This window comes from Excalfactoria chinensis, chromosome 3 (assembly GCF_039878825.1).
Source record: "Excalfactoria chinensis isolate bCotChi1 chromosome 3, bCotChi1.hap2, whole genome shotgun sequence".
Classification (NCBI taxonomy): Eukaryota; Metazoa; Chordata; class Aves; order Galliformes; family Phasianidae; genus Excalfactoria; species Excalfactoria chinensis.
Window position 1 is genome coordinate 49,680,745 of NC_092827.1, and position 27,092 is coordinate 49,707,836.

At 37.1% G+C, this 27,092-nt stretch overlaps 1 protein-coding gene across 15 annotated transcripts in view; it reads right to left on the reverse strand.

Moving 5' to 3' along the window:
- Window positions 1–27,092, reverse strand: part of PTPRK (protein tyrosine phosphatase receptor type K) — a 384,844-nt gene that overhangs the window by 295,922 nt on the left and 61,830 nt on the right. For all 15 annotated transcript variants that reach the window (XM_072333871.1, XM_072333868.1, XM_072333872.1 and 12 more), the window contains exon 2: window positions 4,154–4,276. In XM_072333871.1, the coding sequence (XP_072189972.1) occupies window positions 4,154–4,276 (123 nt within the window). The remainder of the gene's footprint in view (window positions 1–4,153; window positions 4,277–27,092) is intronic.

Consider the following 27,092-nt stretch of genomic DNA (forward strand, 5'->3'; position numbering starts at 1 on the left):
ATGACTCACAAAATTACTATATATCCAATCCAGGCACATTATCTACCTGTCTGAAAGATCAGAAACAAGATGTCCATCTCAGGACATTGCTATTGTCAGCTATAATTTAGGCATTCTTCAAACTGCATTTGTATCCAGGAGGGTAATAGCCCTTACATTAAAAAGACCTTCATTAAGTGGTTCCCCATCATGCAGACCATTACAGGCTCTCATGCCCTGACCCTGCATAGCCTCAGAGTAATTCTGCTTTTAACAGGCAAACCAAACAAGGTAAATAAACTCTCACCTCTAAGGGTAGAAACATCTGTAAATATATTATTAAGACAGATAAAACCACCCCCTCACAAACCTCCAGTGATGTAAGATAGTGCAATTATTTATTTTTTCTTCTACAAAATGAAGTTATCCTCACATAATGAATAGTCCCCTAATATAACCGGAAAAAAAAATCCATATCCAAGATTGGATTTCATCTTAATAACATTCTCTAATTTCTGTCTTGTCCTCTACAATGTATAAAATTCATACATCTGAAAACACAGGTGTTCTCTAAAGGACTCATTACAACATGCAGAAGGTGTCTGTCTCCCTAAGAGGTTCAAAGACATTTAGCTAAATACTTCGATTTCATTTTCATCACTGCATCTACAAAAATACAACACACAGACACCAACCTCACCTCACACAAAATGCAAGTTTCATGTTGTGGAACTGTATCTACATAAGGAACAATTTAATAGACTTGGGTTATTCAACCTAGGAAAAATGATGTTGGAGTAGGGTATATATTACATAGTAAAACCATTAAAGAACAACAAAGAAAAACAACTACAATGGAATGGCATGGAGAAGGAGATTAGAAATCACCTTGGCTCACTTCCTATTAAGACACTAACACACATCAAACAGAAACACCATGTGAAACAATTAAAAAGAGATTATTCTTCTCATAATCTGTAGCAAACACTGGCACTGTTTATAGGACTCCACAGTAAGCTGTATAGGAGGCCACAGAGAGAAAGGTGAAAGTGAGAAGGGAAAAACATTAACTTATTGAGAACATTAGGAACAGAGAGTTTCTGTTTGAGGAAATTCTTTAATGCAAAGCAGAGCAAAACAGAGAACATGCTGAGGATTTATCCTCACTTGTCCTTCTTTTATAGCCTTCCTTAGGCAACTACTAAACAGGCTCCCTTAAAATCAGCCAATCTTTGGCTTAATCTAGCATAATCACTTTTATATTGCACCATGGACAACAGGAGTTTTCCAAGGTTTTAGCAGGCAACCCAAAGGCTTTTAACATGTAAGCAGAAGTTCTAACAATTTAGAAGTTGTTATTCGAAGCTGTACACAACCACCTGCTCTACACATTCATTTTATTTCTAAATTAATCATTATATACTGCACTTTTCCCATAACAGAAGTCAAGTGGCTTTTGCCTTCACTGATAACTTGGAAAATGCAATGTAGGTCATTATATATATATATATATATATATATATATACACACACATCCGAAATTGCATTAATTACTCAGACATAATTACACTTGTCTTGCCAATAATGATTACTATGCTTTCCATTATGAAATGCTTTTTCAAAAATTTTCAAAGTTGTCCAAAACATGTGCCATTAGATCTGAAATTTTCTATTTATCCTTTTCCAAAGCAAAGTACTGAGTTAATCCTCTCCTTTAAGTCAACACAAATAGAATAAAACTCAAACCCCAAATTCTCCATTTTCCCATTTAAAAAATGGAAAAAGATACAAAACATAACAAAACAACAACAACAAAAAAGACAAAAAGGACAGGTTAAAGTAAGACATTTTGAAGCTACTGAAAACTAAAAACTGATACCTGAAAATTTAATATAGTATTTAACCACTATAATGATTCTGGGTGAATATGACGCTATTACAACAGCACTCCTGAGACAAAGGAGTGCATATTTCTCCTGCTAAAGGCAAGGCTAAGATGTTGTACTGGATTTCCAAGAGATCTAAGAGAAGAGAACTCAATACAATACAAAGAATGACCATGAAGAGGACTTCAACAGGTCTATTAGGGAGCTTCATGACCATCAGAAGGATTACACAACTTAGAAGAGATGTAGGGACAACAGTCCCTATCTGAATACCTCTGTTTTTCTACTGCTCTGAGAAACTCTTCTTTTATTCTCAGATTGCATAGGAAAAGAGTGGGCTTAGTCTGGTCCCTAGGTTTTACTAAAAGCTTAAAAAACATTTTGCAGAAGTCAAAGCAGCAGCAGTTCAATTTTACCTGAACCATCATTACCATATCATTCTTTATTTGGGCAACTGCTTAATGAGTAGTGCTTTCTAACCTACAATCTCAACAGTAATCAGGTAAGTGGCAAGGTCAGCCATGTTAAAAAACAAACAAACAAAAAAAACCACCACCAGCATAGCAGATTATTAAATGCAGTTATTTCCCTTCTGCCTTTGCTTAAACTTCCTAACTCTTGCTGCTCCACGTTCCACAATCCCAACAAAGGAACTCAACACATTTTAGAATTATGTTACCTTCTTAGGCTTAATGTAAAATTGAAGATTGTCCAGAGACTATTCCAATCAAAAATTAACTGTATGGGGACACAGAATAGCTCTTCAGTCTGAAGCCTGAACTTCTGCATGATGCAATGAGACTCGCTTGTAGTCTGGATCTCAACTACAAAGCACTGAAGTTTTTAAACAGTGATCCAAGAAGCACTGAATTTTATTAAAAATAAAAATCAGAGCCACTCCTGTATCTGCTTTGGATCAGTTCCAAAACATCCAATTGTTCTATTTTATTTTATCTTATCAAGTAGCAACCATTTCACACACAGTTGTGAAAGAAACCTTCTTGCAGAAGAATCTGCATGCTACACTCATAGGAAAAGGTTCTGCATCAGAACTAAACAGAAATCAGTTGCCAAATTCAGAGAGCACTGTGTCACTTCACTCTGAAGCCTGTCTAAGGATGACAGATATGGTGTTAGGGAGATGCAAGAAGAAGCTACCTTGTCATTTAGATCCATTCAATAAAATTCCTCAAATTGCTGTTCTTCCCATACAGGATGTACCTGAAGTCTGAGAATACCAGATTTACATTTTTTACAAAATGCACTAGAATTAAAATACCCACAACCATCTATGCCCTTCCAGAGTGCATAGTCTCTGGAAAATGTACACTGGAATATGCCTAGTTTCTCCCTTCTTAAGGGAGATATTATTTTGAATTAGTTAATAGAAGACTGTCACCATCATGAACACTGATGCTTCAGGGCTTAAGTTTACATCAACCTGGACCATCAAACAGTCCATTAATTACAGCATGGAGCTTGCTTAATACATTAACCTCTTCTGTTAGACGTGGGTCATGGTAACCGGCAGTTTGTCATTGACTCCACAGTAGGGGAAATCCAGCTATTTAGTAGTTAAAAAGCAGAATTACATACACTAACATCCATTACTAATCAAAACCAATACATTAAAAGAAGGAAAGAAATGATTAAGTGGCTAAGTCACTCCTGTGTGGCAACATTTCCCACTCCTCCTCCACACATACCCCACTTCACAAAACCTTTTAGATACAAATAAAATAGCCATGACCTTTTTTCCTCCTCTGCATGATTAATTACTTAATGTACTATTAATTGGAGAATGTAGCTGAATTTCAAATGCTATCATTTTCTCAGCGTATCATGCTATCTGGGAAGCACCGATTAAGCTGTTCATCAAAGGTGAGCAGGCAAGGTCATGTAGGCTGTACCTCTTCAGTTATTCATTACCTGTCCTAAATAGTAATTAACAACAGCAGTATTTCCATAAATCAAAGCTTTTCTGATTACCTTCAGATGATGATCAGTTTGGGAAGGAAAAGAGGGGGCAGAATGAGTTTTTGCAATCATTCTCCCCCCTATTTTCCTATGTCCTTCATACTGCCACTTTAAAAGGGGGATTTCATCTAAGAAGACCTCTTAATTACCAATATTTATTGCTATATTTGTAATTTCTGTTTCTTCTTATTACTACCATGAATAAATTTAAATTGGAGATCACAGAGCACAGCCTTAAGGCCAAATTCAGTGAAATCCGGAGTTTTTAAATACAGAAGCCAATTCTATCAAGTATCCATATCATTTCTCACCTTGAGGCATCTCAGGTGGCAAATAGTGGGGCTCTTGAGCACTGACATGGACCCAGTCGAAGTCATCATACAAGTCTTGATGGTAGTCACAGGGCCCTGGACCATCGTCGAAGGTACAACCCCCTATGGAAGAAAGATGTTGTTAGTTAAAAATGCAATGTTTTTTAGAAGTAGAGATCCTCCAAGATTTTTGACGAGGCATTAGCCCTGGATGCACAACTAAGGAGCCCACACATCTAGTAGCACAACTCTCAGAGTTGTCTGCACATAGCTAAAATCCGCAAGCAGCTCATCCATCAGTATTCCTCTCTCTGTAAGATATCTCTGCTTCATGCAGACTATTTTCCCCAAAAGCACCTCCCATTACAACAGGAAAACACAGGCTGAGCCCATGTGAAACAGAGCCCAGTGTCTTCCAGACAGAAAGCAATGGTCTGTTCAGACCAGGGGAAAAACAAAGCAACACATTACATCAGGCTAGAAAAGTAACAGTTCAAGTCAACAACAGTTCAAGTCAACAACCTTGATGAACTGAAAGCTTAAATAGTCCAAACACCAACTACGAGTAAATAAATACTTTGCTCAAAAACAAAGACAGTCAGGCAGCACAATTAAAGCTACCTAAAAATGAAATAACTACTGCAGAATGTATTTGGTAATCTTATTTTATTAAATCAATCTAAATTAAATCAATTCTAAACAGAATGCAAATTAAAGGTACTTTTTCAGTGCTTTTACAACATCAAGTTAGGAAGGAGTGTTGACCTGCTGGAAGATAGAAAGGCACTACAGAGGAATTTGGATGGACTGGATTGATGGGCTAAAATAAACCGTATGAGTTTCAATAGGTCCAAATGTTGTGTCCTGCATTTTGGTCACAACAACCCCAGGCAACCCTACAGGCTTGGGGAGGTGTGATGGACTGATGGACAGTTGGCTGAATATGAGCCAGCAGTGTGCCCAGGTGGCCAAGAAGGCCAATGGCATCCTGGCTTGTATCAGGAATGGCGTGGTGAGCAGGACTAGGGAAGTCATCCTGCCCCTGTACTCAGCACTGATGAGGCCTCACCTTGAGTACTGTGTTCAGTGCAGAAAGAACATAGAGGTGCTGGGGCAGGTCCAAAGAAGGGCAACAAGGCTTGTGAAGGGCTTAAAGAATATGCCCTAAGAGGAGAGCCTGAGGGAACTGGAGCTGTTAAGTCTGGGGAAAAGGAGGCTGAGGGGAGACCTTACTGCTCTCTTCCAGTACCTGAAAGGTACTTACAGTGAGAGTGGGGTTGTTCTCATCTCACTGGTGACAGGTGACAGCATGAGGGGAAATGGCCTCAGCTTGCACCAGGGTATGTTTAGGTTGGATATCGGGAAACACTTCTTTACAGGAAAAAGTCGTTAAACACTGGTATAGATTCCCCAGGGAGATGGTTCAATCACCACCCCTGAATGTATTCAAAAACCATTTGGATATGGTGCTTAGGGTCATGATTTTGCAGTGGGTTGTTAGAGTTGGGTAGTATGGTCAGCTTACAGTTGGACTTGATGATCTTTAAGGTCTTTTCCAACCTAAGCAATTCTATGATTCAGGGTTACATTAACAACAGGCATGAACACAGTAACATCCATCCTACCTCAATCTAAGTTTTTTCTTACTGTATTCTTCACTGAGAGCAATTAAGAGGAGAGGGAAAAAGAGAGAAGAAAATGTGATTATAAGAGGAAGAGATCAAGGTTTGAGAAAAAAGAAACAAAGGAATCGAACACAGTCAAAGAAAAAGTAGAGTGTAAACAAAAAAAGTACACGTCAGGCATACAACTTCGAAGCATATTATTCCTATCCACAGTAAGCAGCTCTTGAGCATGCTACTTCTGCTCAGAAAAAAAAACAGTAGAGATTGAAACAGTGAAAGAGAAAAGAGACATTTATCTTTATTTAGACAGCATTTTGAAATCCAAGAGAAGTTATTTAAGAACTCAAGGGATAAACATCCAGAAATCAGAGGAGAAATTTCATGTATCCTCTCCTCCCTGTCCTCAGTAGTTGGTTATATCAATCCCATTAAGAGTTACTGTCACAACAAAATTTGCTTCTTCTTCTGGTTTAAGCCAGAAGATACACTTGAAGAATCTGTGGTAGCAACAGTAATGGGAGACTGGTTGGACTAGATAATCTTGTAAGTCCTTTCCAACCTTGTGATTCTATGATTCTATGAATAACAGAGCATTTCTTATTTCATTGCCTGTTTGACTCTGAAACATAAAATATGGGACAAATAGAATAACTCCTAAGTAAAAACAATAGAACGTTATGGTAAACACCGGTTTCACAGTAAGATGAGGCACCTGCACTCCTCGTGAATGCTCTCAGCCAACACTTCAGCCCAGAAGAAAACATGATTCAGATGGGAAATGGGGAGGATGACAATTAAGTGCTATAGTCATTGCTGCCTTCTGTACAGCATTCCAGCAGTCTGGAACAAGGACTGTCCAGAGAAGGAGAGGAAGACTGGACACACAATTCATGAAATTGAAGTTAAAATATTTTTACCTAATCACAAAGGAGCATTTAACTTTCATAGGAGAGGCACAGAGTTTGCAAAATCAGTGATCCTCTCAGGGGATCACAATTTTACTAAATTTCATCAGCAAATCTAGATCATGTTCCAAAATAAGATTATATTTCATCTTCACAGAGAGCGAACTTCAATTCCCACAGTTCTGAAATTCATTCAGAACATGTCATATATTCAAAATGATAAAACAGACTAAGGTTTAGCTAATTCTACTCCTCCCCTCCAAAACCACCATGGACACCCCTTTGTCTGCATGTTAACCAGTGTACTGGTTGCTTGAAGACACCAGGAGAGGAAAGAAATCTCCATGTTGTAGAGAAATTCCTGCTAGAACCTTGTATCATGAAACCTTACAGCTTCAAGTTCATCTCCATTTCAGCAAAACTTTCTCAAATATTACCCTGTGATAACATAAGCACAACAACAACAAAAACTGAACCTGCATTTCACTTTCTGTACCAGGTTGATTACTACATCAATGTCACTGTCAGTGCAAAGTGCAAAAGGAGAAATATTTATGCATCGGAGTGACATTCACGCCTTTCAAAGTTCCAACTCCAATACCTTATTATCACCAAGAGACTTTTCTAATTAACATCTGTCATGATAAAGCCAGAAAGATTTAGAATATAAATCTTGTTCTTTGATTTAACTTACAATATTCTGCTATGATCACTCTAAAGCAAAAATGTACATTTCCTTTGGCATTTAATTGATAAATGAATAGTAGTTTCCCTTAAAGGGAAGTTATCACTGTCTGCCATCCCAGCACCAAAATGACATATGGCTTTGAAGCACATGCCTGCAGGGCACCCATTACCCTTTTTAATGGTTTAAGTGCTCTCAGTATATAAATTTAAACTACCAATGAATCTTGTAGACTCATTTGGAAGATGAATGTTCTTAATTGCTCATCTCTGTGCCCACTATTAATTTCAGTTATCAGGACTCTGATTAGCAATAACAATGAGCCTGTTTTTAGGCAGCAGGCAATGAGAAGCTCCTCATGTATGGCATACCACTGCTACATCAACAAAACAAGCAAGTGTTCATTTATTGCATACATACCAACAAAGTTTATCAAGATGGATTACTGACCAGCTGCAAAATGCACCCTGAGTAACAACCAGTGGCTTCCCCTCATGGAGGTACATCTCCTCCTCTTACCAACAATTTCACTTACTACAAATGTCAAGTAAAAGCCACTACTGTAGCTGTTTATTAGTACAACACGGTGAGGCATTTTAACTATTTGCACATTATTTCTTATTTCTTAAATCACTTTTAAATCTCCTCTGCCTTAACTGCCCATTGTCTGCATGCTATTAGAGTAGCCCTTGGTATTAAGCTATAAAGAACAAGGAACATGCTGTATGGAAAGAAAACACAAGGAGAAGAAACGATGGGCAGATAGAACCTGTAGAAACATACACTGTTCGCAACCATACACGTTTAAAATCCATCTTTAACCATTCAAACTTAAAACCACATATGACAAAAATACTCCATAGGCCAGGATTTCTTAGTGCCCTAACTCAGCTCTTGAGCCACTACTCACAATAATGTACCAGCACTGATCACACAAAAAAGCAGCAGATCAACTTGATGAACATTCAGTACCCTCAACTGAGGATCAGCAGCTGAAATCAAATACACACTAATATCTCCTGCCCAACATTCTGCAGTCTGCTGATATTCTCCCAATGACAAGCTAGAAATCTTCAGCTCAGACAACTGCAACTTCCCCTAAAACTCAATAAAACTTACTGCACTACCAACCACTTTCCAGTTACATATCATCACCACCTTCTTTTAGCTACAGATGACGTAGTTGCAGTTTATCTCCAACACTACCCTGCTACTGGAATGTGTGCATACCTATCAGCAGACACAGCACGCTGCAAACATTGATTTGTGTACCCCTGCTCAATATCCCAGCAGGAAGTACACAGAGCTGACATTCAAACACCCTTGGAGCTTGCAGTGCCTAAATCCAGATTTACCTTACAATTCTAACATCGTGCTGAAGGAAAAGGCAGCACTGGATTCAAAGCGATACAAATGATGGATCCTATCTCAACAGCTTGGAGTGGGCTTAGGAAATGGCGTGAAGGCAGGTAGTATCTCTCCCTGCAAACAACGCTGTTCTTAGCTGTGGGCATGGTCGAGAAAGGTCAGACAGGGCAGCCTCAGACTAGGCCCCAGAAAAGCAGAGGCCACAACCTGCCACACCTCCAGACACGACAGTGGTGTCAATGATGAATTCAGCATAAAGAAAATCAAGCAGTCCAGCAGAGAGACAGTCAGTCAACAGCACTGATGGAACCAGAAGCATGGAAAACACAAGGAACTTTAAATCTGGGTGGTTATATTGACAAACACTGCAGATCTATGGATGAAAAACCATAAATCCATTACATTATGTTAGAAAAAGTTTATTTATTTAGTTTTTGAGGTGATATTTGTGAAACATTCACATTCTACAGATGCAACGCAAGCCAACAATTCACCATTTCCATCACTTTCTCCTCTAATCTTCACTATGTTATGAACTTCAAGTTAAACACACCTAGAACTCTCACACTTTCCTTGCCAATATCCTTCAAAAAGAGAAGTGATAAATCATACCAGCCTCATAAAAATTTCCTGACCACATGCCCGTTTTCATTTATAAAAGATAAGGAATCTTTAATGCTCATTATAGAAAATGGAAAAAAAAAAAAAAAAAAAAAAAAGATATTCGTATCTTATGCCAAATTCTGGAAGTTAAAGCTCCACTAAATAACAAGGTCATTAAGATTAACCTAAATTCAATCTTAAAATCCCTAAGATTAACTAAAACTTAATATAAATCATATTATTCAGGCTTAAACATCATCTTTAAAAATATTTAAAGATACTTGAATTAAAAGACAAATTTAAAACATTTAAATATTACTGTGATATTTCTTTAGAAGCATTCCTCAGAGCTGGCACTGCTCCAATTCTAATTTCTCCTGCACCTTTTCATATCAGCCCAGGAAAGATGAGTTGAATCATTTTTTTATATTTTTTTTTCCCCCAACAGGTTATTAAAAGAAAAAGGAACTTGCTACAGAATAAGACAAGATTGTGTCAGGAACTCCCATAAATAAACAGATATCCGGTACAACTGTCCTGCGTCCTTCCCAGTCATCAGCTGATGTCAGAAAAGTGATTCAGACTTTGAACTAATTGTTTTTAACAAATCAAGTGCTGTCACTACAGTCCTTAGAGGTCATATAACTTCTACTGTTTAGAACAGTAACAGTCAGTTGCACATAATCTGCACATCAGAATTCCAAGAAATTTAATGTATCCATAGAAGTTGTTAGAAACATATAACACATCAGACTACTATAGTGGAGATCTAATGACTTCTGGATGAACAAAACGACACCCACATATCACCTAAAAATTCTGTATGCCAGTTTTCGTGTTTAATTAGATATTAACAACTCCAGTACCCTTTTAAATATATTCAGAAAAGTCATATATATATATCTCCAAAATGTTCAAGTAATATGAACTGATAAGACTAGCTGATGAAGAATAACACACATTTGCTGGCCATATTTCATACCATCTTTACAAAAAAAGACCTTTAAGAGTCGGGAGTGGGAGGAGGGAGTGTATGTCTGGCCTTAACATATCTAATTCAACAAAGAATATATTTCTTTGTCTTATGTCATCCCATTTAGAGATTTATTTATTTATTAAGGGATAGATTATATATAACAACAGGAACTTGGAAGCCTCCTACAGTAACAGCATTGAAGCACAGGAAGTCTCAAACACATTCATGCTAAACCTGGCACTGAGTTTCAGAGGCTAGTAATAAAGCCATGAAAGGCATCTGCACGTTCTAGTTGTGGCACTGGGATAAAGAGATGGGAAATCAGTATACCTGATTTGGTTTCTAAAGCTAACAGATTTTTATTTTACACTTTGTTGTGTTTTTGTTTGTTTGTTTGTTTTTCATTAGTGTTCACTACCTATCAGCATTAGAAAGGATTTTGTCTGCCACAGAAAGACATGCATAGAATAGCAGCTGAAAAAACCCAAGTTTACAGTTTACTTCTGAGATCTATTAATGCACATGACTATTTCCGGTGTTACGTAAAGCCTACTAGTAACATCTAAAATGTCAAGTTCCTCAGTTTTAAAAAGCTAGTTATAATGCCAGAAGTTTATCTGCTAAAACCAAGCAGATGACTAAGAGCAAACAGGAAAAAAAATCCAACATGAAAGAATAGCAGTACTACAGGCACACAATGAGCTTTTCTCATCAGAGCTTTTGCTTTACATATGGATCTGTTACCAATAGTTTCTTTGAGACTCATGTATGAAGGTGTCGTACCAGGAATGAAATACACTTTTCTCATCCAGTTCAAATCACTAGTTGGAACAAAATGCTCCTTTTATTCAATAGCATGCTTTTATTTTTCTCTGCCCCCTGCTGTAAAAGCATAATGACTAGCTCTAAATCTATCAAAGTAGATGGCTCCATGGTAAGAACTCAGTAGAAAATTATGTTTATCTGGCATGTCACATAAAAGTCCTGTGAAAATTTAATTTTTTGCTCACATTGATTGGTGAATTCAACACTTGAAGAAAGTAGAGGCACTGCAACAGGTCTCTTGTCAGTTAGAGATACAGGAACAGGTATCGCTTTAAAAAAAAAAAAAAATCACCCATTTTCCACATTAATTTACCTATTTCTATCATGGTATGCCTCAACGCACTGGAAGTTTTCATATTCTCAGGGCAATACTGTATTGCTATTACAAGTGTTCTAAAGCATGCCAAATATTCATAGAATATTCATATACCTGTTAGGAATATACTAGGAATTGCTCTTAAGCAATTTGAGAATAAGCATTAAGGACTTATGTTTAAACGTTCATGCCCAGCATTACCTACTGAAACACAACTCTAATTAACCTATGGCATCTAAAAATATAAAATTTCAGAGATATTATTTAATTTAAAAAAATTAGAACTAAAACAGGATTTCCAGAAGAAAATGAGAAGTCCTCCTTCACTACAGAAAGAAGTCAGACAAAATGTTCACAATATTTATCTTCTCCACAACAGTATCTTATTTCATTACATAAAACATGATTGATTACGATTAAGAGCAATAACAACCCAGGAAACTCAATTACCCACAAACACCTTTTATGATTTTCTAGCTTTGTTTCTATTACCAGTATGTTTTAATGACCCTCTTAATTTGAACATGGAATTCCAGATCTCATCTGGAAGCACCAGTGGAAAACAAATGCCAATAGCTTAACAGGAAATACACTCAATTATTCCCAGTTAGAGTTATTTTATTTTCATTATTAGATTTTATTTTTATTTTTTTGGTAACAACAGTTTAAATAATCACTACATGATTTGAATCACCTTGATAATAAAAAATAGCCAACCTTCAAGAGCCATAATGTAGCACCATAACTAATAAAAGCAAACTAAAAAACCTGAAGAGGTCCCACCTATATGTTTTTCCATTTTAAATCTGCCTTCCATATTTCTTATTAGTAACACATAGTAGCTTATTTTAGACACAAAAAGATAGGAATTTGAGAAATATTTGGTACAATTTACATAGAATGCAGAAAGTCTCAAGCAGATATCACTTCCTACCACCTTCAGGAAAAGGCTTCACTGTTAATTGCAACATTCATTCTAAACTCAAATTCTAAGAGAGCATGAAGACATTCAGTTAGATGTGGCCTACCTGACTATGCCATTTATTAGATACCTTCCATTAAAATTATTTCCTGCTACACCAAGTCTGAAAAAGCTGTCTTCACTTATGATTTTAAAAGATACGGAATGGAGTCTGCAGGAAATTTTTCCATACTTTACCAGCAGTGAACACAATAGAAAAAAAGGAAAGAGGCAAAAGTGGAAAATTAGTGCATATTACACAATCTGTCTTTCAGTTTCTAAACTAGGCAAAACGTAACCTGAACAACAGTGTCTTTAAATTCCCTTCTGCAATCTAGGGAAGGGAACTTTTTCTTGCAGCCCAGAAGGCCAACTATGGCTCTTAAAAAAGGGGTGGCCAGCAGGGAGCGGGAGGTGATTGTCCCCCTCTACTCAGCTCTTGTGTGGCCCCATATGGAGTACTGCATTCATGCCTGGGGTCCCCAGTTCAGGAAGGATGTGGAGCTCTTGGAGCGGGTCCAGAGGAGGACCACTAAGATGATCAGAGGGCTAGAGCACCTCTCCTATGAGGAAAGGTTGAGGGAACTGGGATTTAGCTTGGAGAAGTCTCTGGGGAGATCTCATTGCAGCCTTCCAGTAGTTAGAGGGAGCTTAGTGATAGGACAATGGGGAATGGTTTTAAACTGAGACAGTGAGGTTTAGGTTAGATATTAGGAGGACATTTTTCATTCAGAGGGTGGTGAGGCACTGGAACAGGTTGCCCAAGGAGGTTGTAGATGCTCCATCCCCCATGGAGGCGTTCAGCGCCAGGCTGGATGTGGCTCTGAGCAGCCTGGTCTGATGGTTGGCAATGCTGCACGCAGCAGGGGGGTTGAAACTAGATGATCACTGTGGTCCTTTTCAACCCAGGCCATTCTACAATTCTATTATTCTATTCTTTACTGTAGAGGCAAAAACAGCTAGCTGTGGAGAGACACAGTTGTTTGTTTCTCGTTGATTTTTTCATCCTTATCTGGCATAAGCAAGGCAGTAGAGAGCAAAAAATCATACATCTAGAGATCATTTATGTGATTTCAGGTATTTCTAAAACTATTAAGTGATTTTAATGGTTTCATGAAATTATTAAAAGATCTTCATTAATACAGAAGTGTTAACATCCACAAAACACCAGATGTTTGGTATTTCAGCTCAGAGGCTACAAGCGTTAATATTCCCCCTGTGCACCGAACAGACTTCTGACCAATTGCACTGGTGACAAGGAGTTACACCATTTGAATACAAATAACTGGGGAGGGATGGGGTAAGGGAAAGTCATGTCATATTTTCAGGACTCTACCAATAATCATAAAAACGCCAGTAAGTAAACTGCACAACTTCACACACAATTAAGAGCTCCAAAATAAAATCTATCACTTTGACTTTTTATGGACATATGATATTACATTGCTACTTCTGAAAATAACACCTTTTATCAAAGCACTTTTAGTGCTTATTTATAGAAAATCTTATGTAGATATCACAGTCTCTGGCATCTCTCCTAAATGTTCTCACAATTTGCTGCTAAAAGTGAATGGATAAGAATGCGATTAAACTCAGTAGGAGTGCTGAATGAAGACAGCCTAACATTCATTACACTAAATCACTAAGTTTTCTACAGATTCAGAGCACTAAGCTATTTTGTAGCCTGCTCTCCAAGATAAAAAGCTGAAAGGAAGAAAGAAAAAGTTTACAGCTAAACTTTTAACTCAGCTAAACACATTAGCAATTCAATCAAAAAAGCAGGCCTAATACGTACATCTGCTGCTCTATTAAAACATCGACAGATTAATCATAAATGAGGTGATAAAAGAAAAATAGGTTAATTAAAATTTGCACTAAAAATTATCCATCTTGAGCAGATACAGGTATCAAGATTTTGCTCAAGAGATGATAACATGAGTTTACAGCTAGGCAGTAGTAGCAACAACGTCAAAATAAAAAGGACTTATTTAAGGACAATGTAAAGCATCAGAAGCTACCACAGCACCATTGCAGAAACACGACAAACAAATGAGGAAATGAGGGAAAAATACATAAATTATACAAACTGAACTATGAAAGGGGCAGTCTCTAAGATCAGAAGGACAAAGAGCTCATAAGTAATACAGCCAACATGAAATTCGAGAACTTCCTAGGAGGAGGTGAGCATTAGGTGAAGCAATTACAGAAACTGCTCTCTGTTCCTGCCATTACAAATGATGAGGAAATAGAAAGCCCAGTAACAGGACAATAAACTCCTAAGTAAAAAGTAAATAAGGATGGGGTGACTGGTGTGGAAAAAATTGAAAAGAACACATGTGAGGTGTGAAGACGTGATAGGACAAAGCAAGGAACTGAGGGAGAGAACAGTGACAATTAAAAGATGCTACTGGAAAACTCAATTTATGCTCTGAGAACATAGGAAACGTAGTGTTTTTAATAAAACTGAAGACTTCTGTTTTGATGAGATTGTGAATAAAATTTTAAGTGGTCATGCAAAAAGGAAGATCAAATTAAACGTAAGAAAATGGAAAAAGCTCTGATGTTAAAAATAACATAAGCTGTTACAAAAGGTCATTTCTGAAGCCACTGAAGGAGCTAAGACCATGAAGCCTGAGAGATGACTGAAGAATTCAGTCACAGTAAAAATTCAGAGATATGGGAGGAAAGGATAACAAGAAGTTTTCCAAGAAGATCTTTGAAGATATGATGTGAAGACACAAGACAAATTATACTAACTTTATCCTGCCACAAGCAATCACCAGCAGGCTCTGACACTGGGCAGCATATGAACAAGAGAACAGCTGTGGTATGGTTCTGAGAAGGGGTTCACAGTGTAGAAGTAAACCCATTATGATAAAATGAAATTAAAAGGTACATATGTAGTACATTCCTCAGCAATTGTCATCATATCTGTATATTCATAGCCCCCTAGCTATTCTTTTCCTACTTAAAAACTTGATAACTGAAGCTGCAGACATAGAACTACTTAAACTCCAGAAAGGATGCTACATTTTGTGCTTTTCATATCATTCACTCTTAAGAGTACTGAAGTATGTTATTTACTCCACTTGTCCACTTTATAATAATGGGAAGGAGGGAGGGAGAGAAGGGGGAGGTCTTAAACCTCTTCTCACTACTTTCTCTTTTTCAAGATAGACAAGGCACTTAAACACCCAACAAGAATTTGAAGAAATATTACAGGCCTATAATTTCACTCCTTTTCAGTCATGCTTTGCTAGTGTAGTCATAAAAACATGTACATCACAAAATATTCACTTCTTAGTACACCGCTAACTAAAATGAGGCAGTTTGGTAGCAAATGGAAAGAGATGCAGCTACCTTCTAAAAAAGTAGCAGATGACTAGGAATTGGTTAAAATTTCTACTACTTGTCATCATCTGACAATGAAATCTTTGTGGAAGGAGAAAACACCTGAAGAGTTTTTTAAACCTCAGAGAATAAATGCAAATTATTTCAGTGGGCCATATGTGTCCTGCAGCCTGCATTACATGTCAATGGATATATTAAAAGCAATTAAATGAAATCAGTCCACAAAAAAAATACATTCTCTTTGACTTTTTTTTTTTTTTAATTTTTCAGTACTATAATATAAAAAAAGCTAAAACTTGGCTCTCCACTACCAAAATATCATTTAAAGTTAAAGTACAGGTCATAACGCTGAGCCATACAGTTAGAAGAAAATATTTCATAAAGAGCAGAACACAAGAAAAGCATAAAAATGCTTAATACAATATAAAAATCAATATTTAATAACCAACACATAATCCAGATGCAATGAATAAAGTAACAAGCATAATAAAAAATTTCTGGTTTTAAATTGCAACACTGCAGTCCCAGAGGGATATATATAATTTGTCACCTGAAAAAAGAAAAAGCCAGCCTTAATGTGCAACCAAAATCTTCTACCCTCACCCCTTCTCTTATGCCATAACTCCCTCCCCCAGCAAGTAGGAAACAGTAGAAAAAAAAGAAAAAAAAAAAAAAGGTTTTGTTTTATCACCACAGTAGGTCAGTCATATTTCCATAAAGAATAAGAGACATCAGATTTAGGCTACTGAATTTGCTGGGTTAAATTCAAACAAAATTCATATCACCCATTGGTACTGTGAGATTCTCTCCCCTTACGATTCCCGCAGTTCTGAAGATTTGCATACACTTCAAAAGGGCAAAGATGGACTCCAGATCTTCTCATCTGCATCTTTCTTTGAGTACACTCTTTAACAAAGCATCTGCAAGCATTTTCTCTATGCAGCTGACTCCAATATGCCCCTGACCTAAACTTTCTCCTTCTGCCTAAACAATATCTCAGATTGTCTTCCTGACATCTACCTATCATGAGCAGCACAACACAGTTACAACAACCCCTTTGCTCCCTTCCTCCCATCTTGAACTCTGGTCTACACCTCTCCTCTCAAGTGTTATAGACACCACCATCTATCATTCACATCTGCATTTGAGCTTCTCCCTATGTCCTCCTCTCCAGCTAAGTCTCTCTTAGACACTTTCTCTGCAACTCTTCCAGCTTTCTTCTCCCCTTAACCCAATCACTTCAGCATCTCCTCTATATCCTTGACAAATACATCTTCTCCAACTCTTATCTATTCACAGTACTGCTGAAGACTCTTTAAGCCTGTCACTTTGACTGTATTCCACTTTCACTTGCTCTCTCCATTTTAACAGAAAGAAACTTAATTTTGTAGCCATTCACTGTTTACACCCACTTACAGAAAGCCAGTCAATTCATCTCAACAAAACGAGTGGCAGCAACTGCACGGAAATTATTCCCTTCTTTTTTTTTTTTTTTTTTTTTTAATTGGATTTATTTTTCCCCTGTTTTAGTCCATAAAAAACAAGGCATCAAACAAGTGCCAGAAAAAGGAAATGACACAACCCTGTTGTTATGACTGAAGAATAAGGCAGATGGATGTAGAGGGAGGCCAGAGTGCACCAAGTGTTGAGCATGGGCAACAAACCATGTTTCTGGCCAGGTTTCCTGCTCACAGTTACAACAGGTTTCTAATTCACAGTCTCACCTTGTTGAGTTGCCAACATCATTCACTTTAAATCAGATTTCTCATATGGAAAAATGAGTATAGAAACAGTCACAGAACAATTTCAGTTGGAAGGGACCTTAAAAATCATTCACTTCAAACCCTCCGCCATGGGCAGGGTTGCCACCCACTAGATCAGTCTGCCAAGAGCCCCATCCAAACTGGCTTTGAATGTCTACAGAGATGGGAGATCCAAAGCTTCTCTGGGCATCCTGTGCCAGCGTCTCACCACCTTCTGAGTACTGCCAAATATCAAACAGTTGCTGCTCTTAAAAGACAGATTTTAAGCAACTACAGCTGCCCTGATACTGTCTCTCGGATATAGTTTGGTAAAGCCAAACCAAGAGCCAACAGCATTATTCAACTGTCTTGCACTGCTTCCATCTCCTACCCCTTACAGTGCAAACAGTACCAAACAATAGTACACTTGCCAACACACATTTTTCTTCTAGTACGAGACAACTTCTCACAGTGTTTACATGTATTAAATGCTCACATATTACATTTCAGGAAAGGTACAGTTCATTAGCGATCAGTCAGTTTGTCTTTAGATAGCAAGTAGGATCTTCCACCTAGCTGTGCACATGGTATCCATGCACCATTACACCTGTGCGCTGTTCTTTACGCAGTCTAGTTTCACAGAAAACACTCCTGATTTTCCAGTCCCAGTTAGTTTCCCCTACAGTCATTTGGCAAACACAAGGTTACATAAGCAAGTTCTGAAAGACATTTTACAACTGTTTTGAAGACTAATCACAGTCACATAATGGCTAAGGTTGGAAGGCACTTGAAAGCCCACCCAGGCCATGGGCAAGGCTGCCATCCCCCAGTTCAGGCTGTCCAGGATCCCATCCAACCTAGCCTTGAAAGCCTCAAGTGATGGGGCATCCACAGCTTCTTTGGGCAGCCTGTGCCAGTGTCTCACTCCACTCTGAGTAAAGAATCTCTTCCGAACATCTAATCTAGACCTCCCATCTTTTAGTTTAAAACCATTCCCCCTCATTCTATCATTATAATCTATACATAAAGTCGGTCCCTCCCCTGCTTATAAGCTTTCTTCAATAACACAGTAGTTGTTTTAGATGCATCTGCAAATGTACTGCAAACCAGGAAGAAATACGTTCGCTCTGTGGCAAGGGAAAGTTAAACCATACCAACACTGTTTTCATCCCATTAGCCCAACCTTTGGCTTGTCTACAGACCTCTCAAAGGTAAATAAGTACCCTTAAGTCAAGATAAAAATCATTTATATTTTATAGAACTAAATCACTGCTCAGAATTTGCTGCAAGGCACTCTAAAAATCAATCTCATGGACTAGTCAACAAGACAGAGCTAGTTCTTAGAGCTGGCTTTGTACTGAATGTCTCAGTTGGACATCCCACCTCACAGTGGAAAATGCAGATGACTGATGCTGGGTAGTTCTATTTAGAAGGTATGCTGAGTCTACTAAAAAGGCTATCTAGAATAACCCTAAGCAATTTGTTTCCACTGTTTAATGCCTCTGCAACTAGCCACCCTTTTCAGTGTCTATAGAAAAAGCTGTAATAAACAAACCAGAAGAGCCCATATGAATGTTAATGCTTCAAAGATTCAATGCTCTTATCTATGCTACCTTTAACTTGTAGTACAGTTATCTATGATGATGACACCTGCCTAGGTACCTAATCTTAATCCTTTTTTTATCCTGAGGGAACCAAGAGTTACAAGTCAGCAGCTACAGCAGACTCTTACTGCATTTGGCATACTTTCCACCTCTAGTAATGCTTTTGTGACTCGGTAGCAGAGCATTTCCAAAAAAAGAGCTCCACCAAAACAATCCACATCTGTTCCCTCTCAGCATCACTCTCAGTAGATCTCTGACTTACCACAGCCATCTGATATAATTGGATGCAATCCCCTCCTACCCTCTACAGCCCTCAAAAACATGATAATAGTCCACACACCAGCAATATTGAGTCTGCTCAGGGATCACTCATATTCTCAGGACATCTGCTCTTGAGCACTGCTACTCCACAGCCTGAATATCATGTATCACTCTGGACCCACCTACCCTACATGCAGTTAGCTGTCACGCAACTTCACACTACTGTGAGTGTCATTTCAGACTACAGATTGCAACTCTACTCCAGCTGCCATTGCTGAGTCATACTGCTCTACCATTTGTTCACTTTGAACACATATTTGCAAAAATAGTTGCAAGATTGAAAGCTCGTCTGACTTATTGCACCCAGATCTGTTTTGGTATCGAAACTCACATTTTTCTCACGAACAGCTTTGTCACATTGCTGTTCATCTGAGATAACTCATTGGAAAAAGTGATGGGGCATGCTTGAAGAGAATTAAAACAGCACTCAGCAACCAGATTCTTCTCTTCCTTACTACCTCAAGATGTCCCTCAACCATTTATGTGACCATCAGATGTGCCCCAGCTGCAGGAAGGAAGCGCTGGTCCCAGCTGGATTCCAGCTGTAGAGAAAGGCTGGCACATCTGCATGCAGTTCCAGCAAGCAGAAGCTTCCCAGTGGACAGGCTTCAAACCAGAGGTCACGAGCTAACGCAAGAAATTTAATTTCCAGAATTGCTATAAGTTTGTTTCAGCAACACTAGTAATAAAATTTGAAACTTGCTTACCAGAAATATATTGCTACCCTTTCCTAGTCCATGTACATCGTTTAATTCGGTACTACTGTATTTAATGCATTAATCAGGAAAATATAAAAGCCCATAAGAAAAAAAAAAATGCTAGGAATATAAAAAGCCTGTATATGTTAATTGACAGGGAACAAAAAATAAAGAGAACTGACAGAGAATATTTTAGCTCTTCTAGCATTCAGGTTGGGAAAAAATAATAATAATAATAATACCAAGCCATCATCATACTTTGTAAACCAAATGTTAGGCAAGACAAATATTTCCAAGACAAGTGACTATCACACTAGGGATATGCAATTAATAATACTAAAAAACAATGAGAATCCTAACTGACACCCAGTCAAACAACAAAGACAACTGCTGAAAGTTAAGATCTCATCTAATCCTCCAAAATACTTTGTTGTGGTAAGAATAGCAATACTAAGATACAGTGGGTTTTACAACAATAACAAATTTTTAAAAATTAAAAAAATAAAAATTAAAAATGTGGGACAATCCCCATCATCAATATATTTGGACGTAGCTCAGAGGAAATACAGTCTTTTATGTTAACTCTACATCACCAAAACTAATCATATTTCATAAAAATATTGAAAGACAATTAGAAATAGTTAACAATTAAAAAAATTAAAAATAAATGAGGAAAAGCTTCAGACTTTTTTCCTTATATCAAATAGTTTTGATTTTAAGTATCAGTGTCACAGTGATGTGGGTTCAAAGTTTTGTGTTTAGTTTAGTTTTGCCCTCAGGAACAACTGGACATCTTTATCCCTTGATACAGTCGTTTACTTTACTAGTTTTAGGGCTAACAAAACAGAAACTCATAATACCAATTTTTGAAAGTAAGCACAGGAGGATCTAATTTGAGTTTTAAATTACACAGCTGTAAGTGAATTAAGATTATGTTTATTCAATCAACAGTTTCAGGTCACCTTTAAATCTCCTGCTACTGATTCATATGCTAGACTAATTGCTTCAGTTGCATCTTTCTTTCCTCTGAAGAGATAATTTATATTTGTAGCTGTAGACCCTGAAGAGTTGAAGATGGAAGGACTGACTTGTTTTGTTCATTTAAACTCTCAAAATGATGTTCTGGAGCTAATACTGTTCTGATTTTCAGGAAAAATAATTTTTCTATTCAAGACACAAGTTGCAGTTTAAAAAGTTATGCTCAATTTACACTTTTAAGTAATTCTAAATATTAAATAAAGATAAGATAAATACACAAAATCTGGAAAGAGAAATCTAATAATATTTAATATTAAATAAATATAAATCTATTAAAGAGCCTAACATTTAGGGACTGCAGATGAAATCATCATAACTAGCAGATAAATTACTTCATCTGGACAGTGATTTTGTAGCCCACAAAACTGTCACCTTACTCATTTCCAAAACTCATCAGTGAATCAACACATCATTGGTCACATTCTGAAGTAACCACAGGAAAAACTTTCCTTTAGACTTTCTGCCAGCTGCCTTTACATAACATTATTTCATAATGAAAAATATATTATATTTCATCTCTACAAGATGCAAATGTCAGCACTGCAATATGTAGCAGAAAGAGAAGAGTTATCATAATTACGGACAAATATCTAACTTTGCCTGTAGGAGGGACTACTGAACAATGCTGCTGATGCAAAGAACTCAAGGAGAAAGCATCAACTGAAGAAGTACAATAAGATGAATAATACAATTCACTTTTAGGAGGGAGTTCTGACATAGACTTCACTCATCATTAGTTGTAAAATGTATGTAGGTCACTCCGAAAGTAATACCTCTTATTTATTTCCAGCGAAGCTACAAGAGATACAGAGAGTACAACAATACTATTTGATATAACAAATTCTCAACTGCAAAATACTACTTTTCAGCATAGACACAATCATTAGCTATGCACTTTTTTCCAGCAATACATAAAAGCCTGCAAGCCAAACTCGTAAAAATCTGCAACAGAAGAGGTGATCCAATGTCACCTATGACAAAATGCACCACTCATTGCCTCAGTGTGTGAATGTTCACTGTTAGGTCTCCATAAACATTCGGCAAATATTAATGAATGTCAATGGATCCCATTTTTTCTGCATATACGAATTTAATGACACACCTTTACATCTTACACATTTCCATGTCAGACTGCCCCTTTGAATCATAGAATCACAAGGTTGGAAAGGACCTACAAGATCATCTAGTCCAACCATTCTCCCATTACCATTACTACCACAAGCCACTAAACCATATCTCGTAGCTCCTCATCCAGACGCCTCTTGAACACTGCCAGGGACAGTGACTCCACCACCTCCCTGGGCAGCCATTCCGGTGCCTGACCACTCTCTGAGAGAAAAAGTTTTCCCTTATGTCTAATCTAACCCTCCTCTGGTACAACTTGTGGCCATTTCCTTGGGTCCTGTTTGTTGCCTGGGAGAAGAGGCCAAACCTCTCCTCATCACAACCTCCCTTCAGGAAGTTGTAGAGTTTGCTGTCATTTGTCACAAGGCAATTAAATAAGTCTGGTGAGAAGGTTCAACCCCTGCTGCCATACCACCAACATCTGCCACTGATGTCGCAGGCTAACATAACAAAACAAGAGGCATTACTTTTAGAGCAGCTGCAAAAAAGTGATGTCAGATAAGGTTTAGCTGTCACTTAGGGCTAAATACTCACAGTAGGAGTAAGTCCAGATTGATGATAAATTTCCAAGAACTTTTGGAGATTTTTTTCTAGCTGAGATGTTATGTGTACAGGGGCTATTCACATATGCTAATATTTCTAATGCAGCAACCTTCTTCAACCCATGAAGCTGCTAAAAATAGAAGGGAGGTCTCTCTTCTATCAAAAACATCACAAATTAATACAAGGAATGAAAAAAAGGAAATGAAGGGAAATGAAAAATGAATTCATTAATATGAAAGCAAAATATACTAACGAATGTGTATTTGATGTTACATTAGTTTATAATTGTTATTTTTTCTAAGCAACAATAAATAAGACAATAAGGAATTTATTTCTATATAAATCATCAATAGAGATGAATATTAAAAAAAGAATATTTTGCAATTGTCACTTTTTCTATCGACTTCATGACCAATTATCAACTTACAATGTCAAACTTTCAATTTAAGAAGCATATCTCAAATCATTCAGTACCAGAATATACTAATTACAAAAGTAACATACAGCTTCAGTCAGGTTTAGGCCAACTAATTTACACAAAGCCTTCAAGTAACATTCTGCAGAAAAAATAATTGAATTATCATGTTTATAAAATTAAGGGATCAAACAGGTGTGAAATTATCTGCATTTCTTTTGTTAGCCAAATATTTACTATTAGAATTAATATATATATATATATTATAAAGTACACTGATATACTCAGAAAAGATACAACAAACCCAGGAGCTCTGATAAAAGGCACTTTTCATAACCTTGGTATATGTCCCTGCTCAGCTTCACTCCCTTGGCTCTGCTACTCAGACAGCTGGGGATCAGACTGGAGCAGCTACTGCCTCAGTGTGATATGGCAATACACTCCTATTTGGGCTTCACAGGAAAAGGCCTGGAAAATTTCACCTGTCTTGTTTGAAGTACTCCCTTCCAATTCCTTCCATTCCATTGTATTTTTCATCAAACTCAAGTACAGTGAAAACTGAAACAATCCCAGGTTTTATTAGTACTACATGTACCATAAGTTGTCACTCTTTAATAACATAGCACTGTGCTTAAAATGAAAGTTATTCTTACAGGCTCATTTGTTTTCAGAATCTCTCCCAAGAGATACATACGCAAAGCCTGCTTTCTAAGGAAACTATAGGACAAGATGCATTAACAATTCATAAACAATCTGAGCCTTGTCACACTGTTCATCTCTGAACCCATGAAGCGTAATAAGGTTCGCTGCCTTCAACTGTGGTAACAGATACTTGTTGGGCCACTGCTATTACTAATCAGTTTTTCTGGTGCATCAGAACATAAAATTTCCACTGATGATGGTCACTGCCACGCTTTCAGCTATGCATCAGTCATTTGTGACAGTTTCTCAATTTGTTAGCTAAGAAAAGAGCAGCAGACAGTCAGCTTTGAATTGGTACCAAAAAAATGGGGCCCACTTTCATTATTTTTATTTTTATAGAAGCATATAAAATTAATATATATTCTAGAAACTTAGGATGCTCAGCTATCATGGTGCAAGTATAAGGACTTCCTGAAAAAAACTGAGAACTTGAAGTTTTCTCTACATATATAAACATCAGTATAAAGTTTCCTCTACATATATAAACATCAGTATAATCAACTTCTTTACAAACCATGTTCTTAGGATGTAAATCAAAGTAATTAACCTGTCATTAAGGGATTCAAACTCAATTTACGCAACATTCTTTTGCCCCAAAATCTTTCTTACTTACTAAGCAGAGAAATAAAGCAAAAATTTAGAGGTAACCATCATTTTTTATTACAGTTTCAGAATCTCTCTTCCATTATACGCAAGTCATTCATGGACCAGAGCTCTGAAAGCAAACACCTTAAAGATTTCTGCAGTCTGACATTTTCTTTCAAATGTAGCATTTGTAATTATCTTTCATCTCATCAGTCTATTTGCTAAGAATTATAATTTTCTTTTTGTAATTCACTCCTTAAGAAGTGAATGAGAAACAATGATACAAGAGAATATGCGCATTTACTTTGTCCTACAAATTAAATATGCATCCAGAACAGCCATTTCTCATTCCAGAGGATATTAGCAGCTGGCATTAGCTCTTGATTAAAAGGACAGTAGAGATTCAACCAAAAAGTAAAAGATACATGACCTACTGCTAATAAATAGCCACAAGCAATAAAGATTTGTCATGTTTGACAAATGAGATCTTACCTACACAGGATTTTCTGTGAATTACAAAAGTGTTTATTGATATTCCTCTCTTCACTTCAGAACAAAAAAATTTGAGCTTTGTTATGCGACAAAAAGCAAATTCAATATCTCAGCATCACCACCTTAATACTTTTTGAACTGTAAAAGTTTAAAAACTTTTGAATTTAGAAAAGTGTCATTTTAAGTTTTGTGATTGGCTTCTTAGGGCGGAGGATTGAAAATTTGTCATTAAAAAAATAATAATAATAGAATTCTAAATCTAAAAAAATCTAAAAACCATAAGAATAAAAGAGTCCAAGACAAGATCAATAGCTGCAACTTGTTATGTACCAACTAATATCTTCTCTTTTCCAATCAGTGTTTTCTGAAAGACTGTTTAAGGAGCTCTGCCATTTTGGTTTATAAGGCTAGAATTTGGTCAACGGAGTACTGAACAATGATGCCTTTTACAAATTAAATGTAAATTCAGATGAAGGTTTGTCAACGTTATCTGTAAACTGCCTACTTGATATTTATGTTCAAATTCTACAAATTACAAAAATCTATAATCTTTTTTCAAAGAGCAGTGGCAAGTCCAGGAAAAAGAGCAAATTCTTTCTCCAACGAGTATAAACCAAAAATATTCCCTTTTCTAACATGGGAACTATTTTCCCATTACAACTTAAGCATTTTACTGACTGCATTCCAGGTGATATTCTGGAAATGAACTGCTTTTTAAGAATGTGGTTCTCATTAACAACTTGTCTAGGCCACGGTTTGATCCCTCTGTTGAAGGCTCCCCCACTGGGCCATGTTACATGTGCAGACACAGTGGCAAGGCAGCCATTTGCCAGGCCCATCAAATGTACCATTTGGGCGTTGAAGTTCGCTCTGCTGTGGCTCCTGGATGAGCTGACTTGATGTCCCTCAGGCTCAGTGCACTCTCTTTTGCTTTTGCTGCAAAAAACTGTATGAGGATACCCAATACTGACCATATAGAAGAAATGGCACCTTAGAGCTTTCAACAATTCTGAAAAATGCCTGTAATGGCCCACTAAAAAATAAAGCTGCTGATACATGGTATGTTAAACACTCCAAGCAAAACAGGGCATCATCAAATGACTAATACGAAACCATAAGGCCAGTAAATAATAATTTTGTATCAGACCCTAGATATGTCATGTTTCCAGTCATGGTGACTGAGGGATTTCTTGATAATAGTGAAAATGTTGAGAAGAAAAACAAAACAAAACAAAAACCATGATGCTTATAAACCGTGAAGATAACCATTCTTTCCCTTCAAACAGAAGGCACAAAAAAGCATTCTCCTGAAAGTCACAGAACATTCTTAAGCAGTCTATCACTTCAAAGACATAAGTCTCACCACAGCAGAAGGCCAACATAACACAGAAAAACAGCCATCTCTAAATTAGCGATAATGACAGTGGAGGGAAGTGAACCCTGACCTCCCATCCAGGATACTTTATTATCAGTTAAAGAACAGATTTATGAACAAACCTTTTGCCAGAACATTTTTTTTCAGATCTGACCTAAATTTGTACACAATTTAAGCCAATTAGAACTAAATTTAGTAGCAGATAAATACATCAAATAAACATCATCCACATACATTTTCCAAATTCCCTTTCTGAAAATTGCGCTCACACCTGCAATCCATTTTGACCTTTAAAAAGGCATGCTTGACAACAACATACTGAAAAAAGAAGTAAACAAAATGATTTTAATCATAGAGTTATATATGAACAGCCTTTGAAGAACTACTACAGAGTACGGAGAGAAGTAAGCAGGGTATTAACAGTATAGTCTGGGGGCATTTTGCTGAACTATTTCAATAGTAAACAGGTCAGACAAACCTGTACAATAAAAAAAAAAATAAACCAAAAACAAAAAAGGGAGAATGATCTACAGTACTGCTCCAACCAGTTTTAAGACTGGTAAGAAAACGTTCAACGTGTACAGCCCCGAAGGCAAAATAATCCATCTTAAATGCCCTGGGAAGAAATTAAGTAGTAAAGTTCAAGCTGCTTCTACTGGTACCAGACAGATTCACAAATCCAGC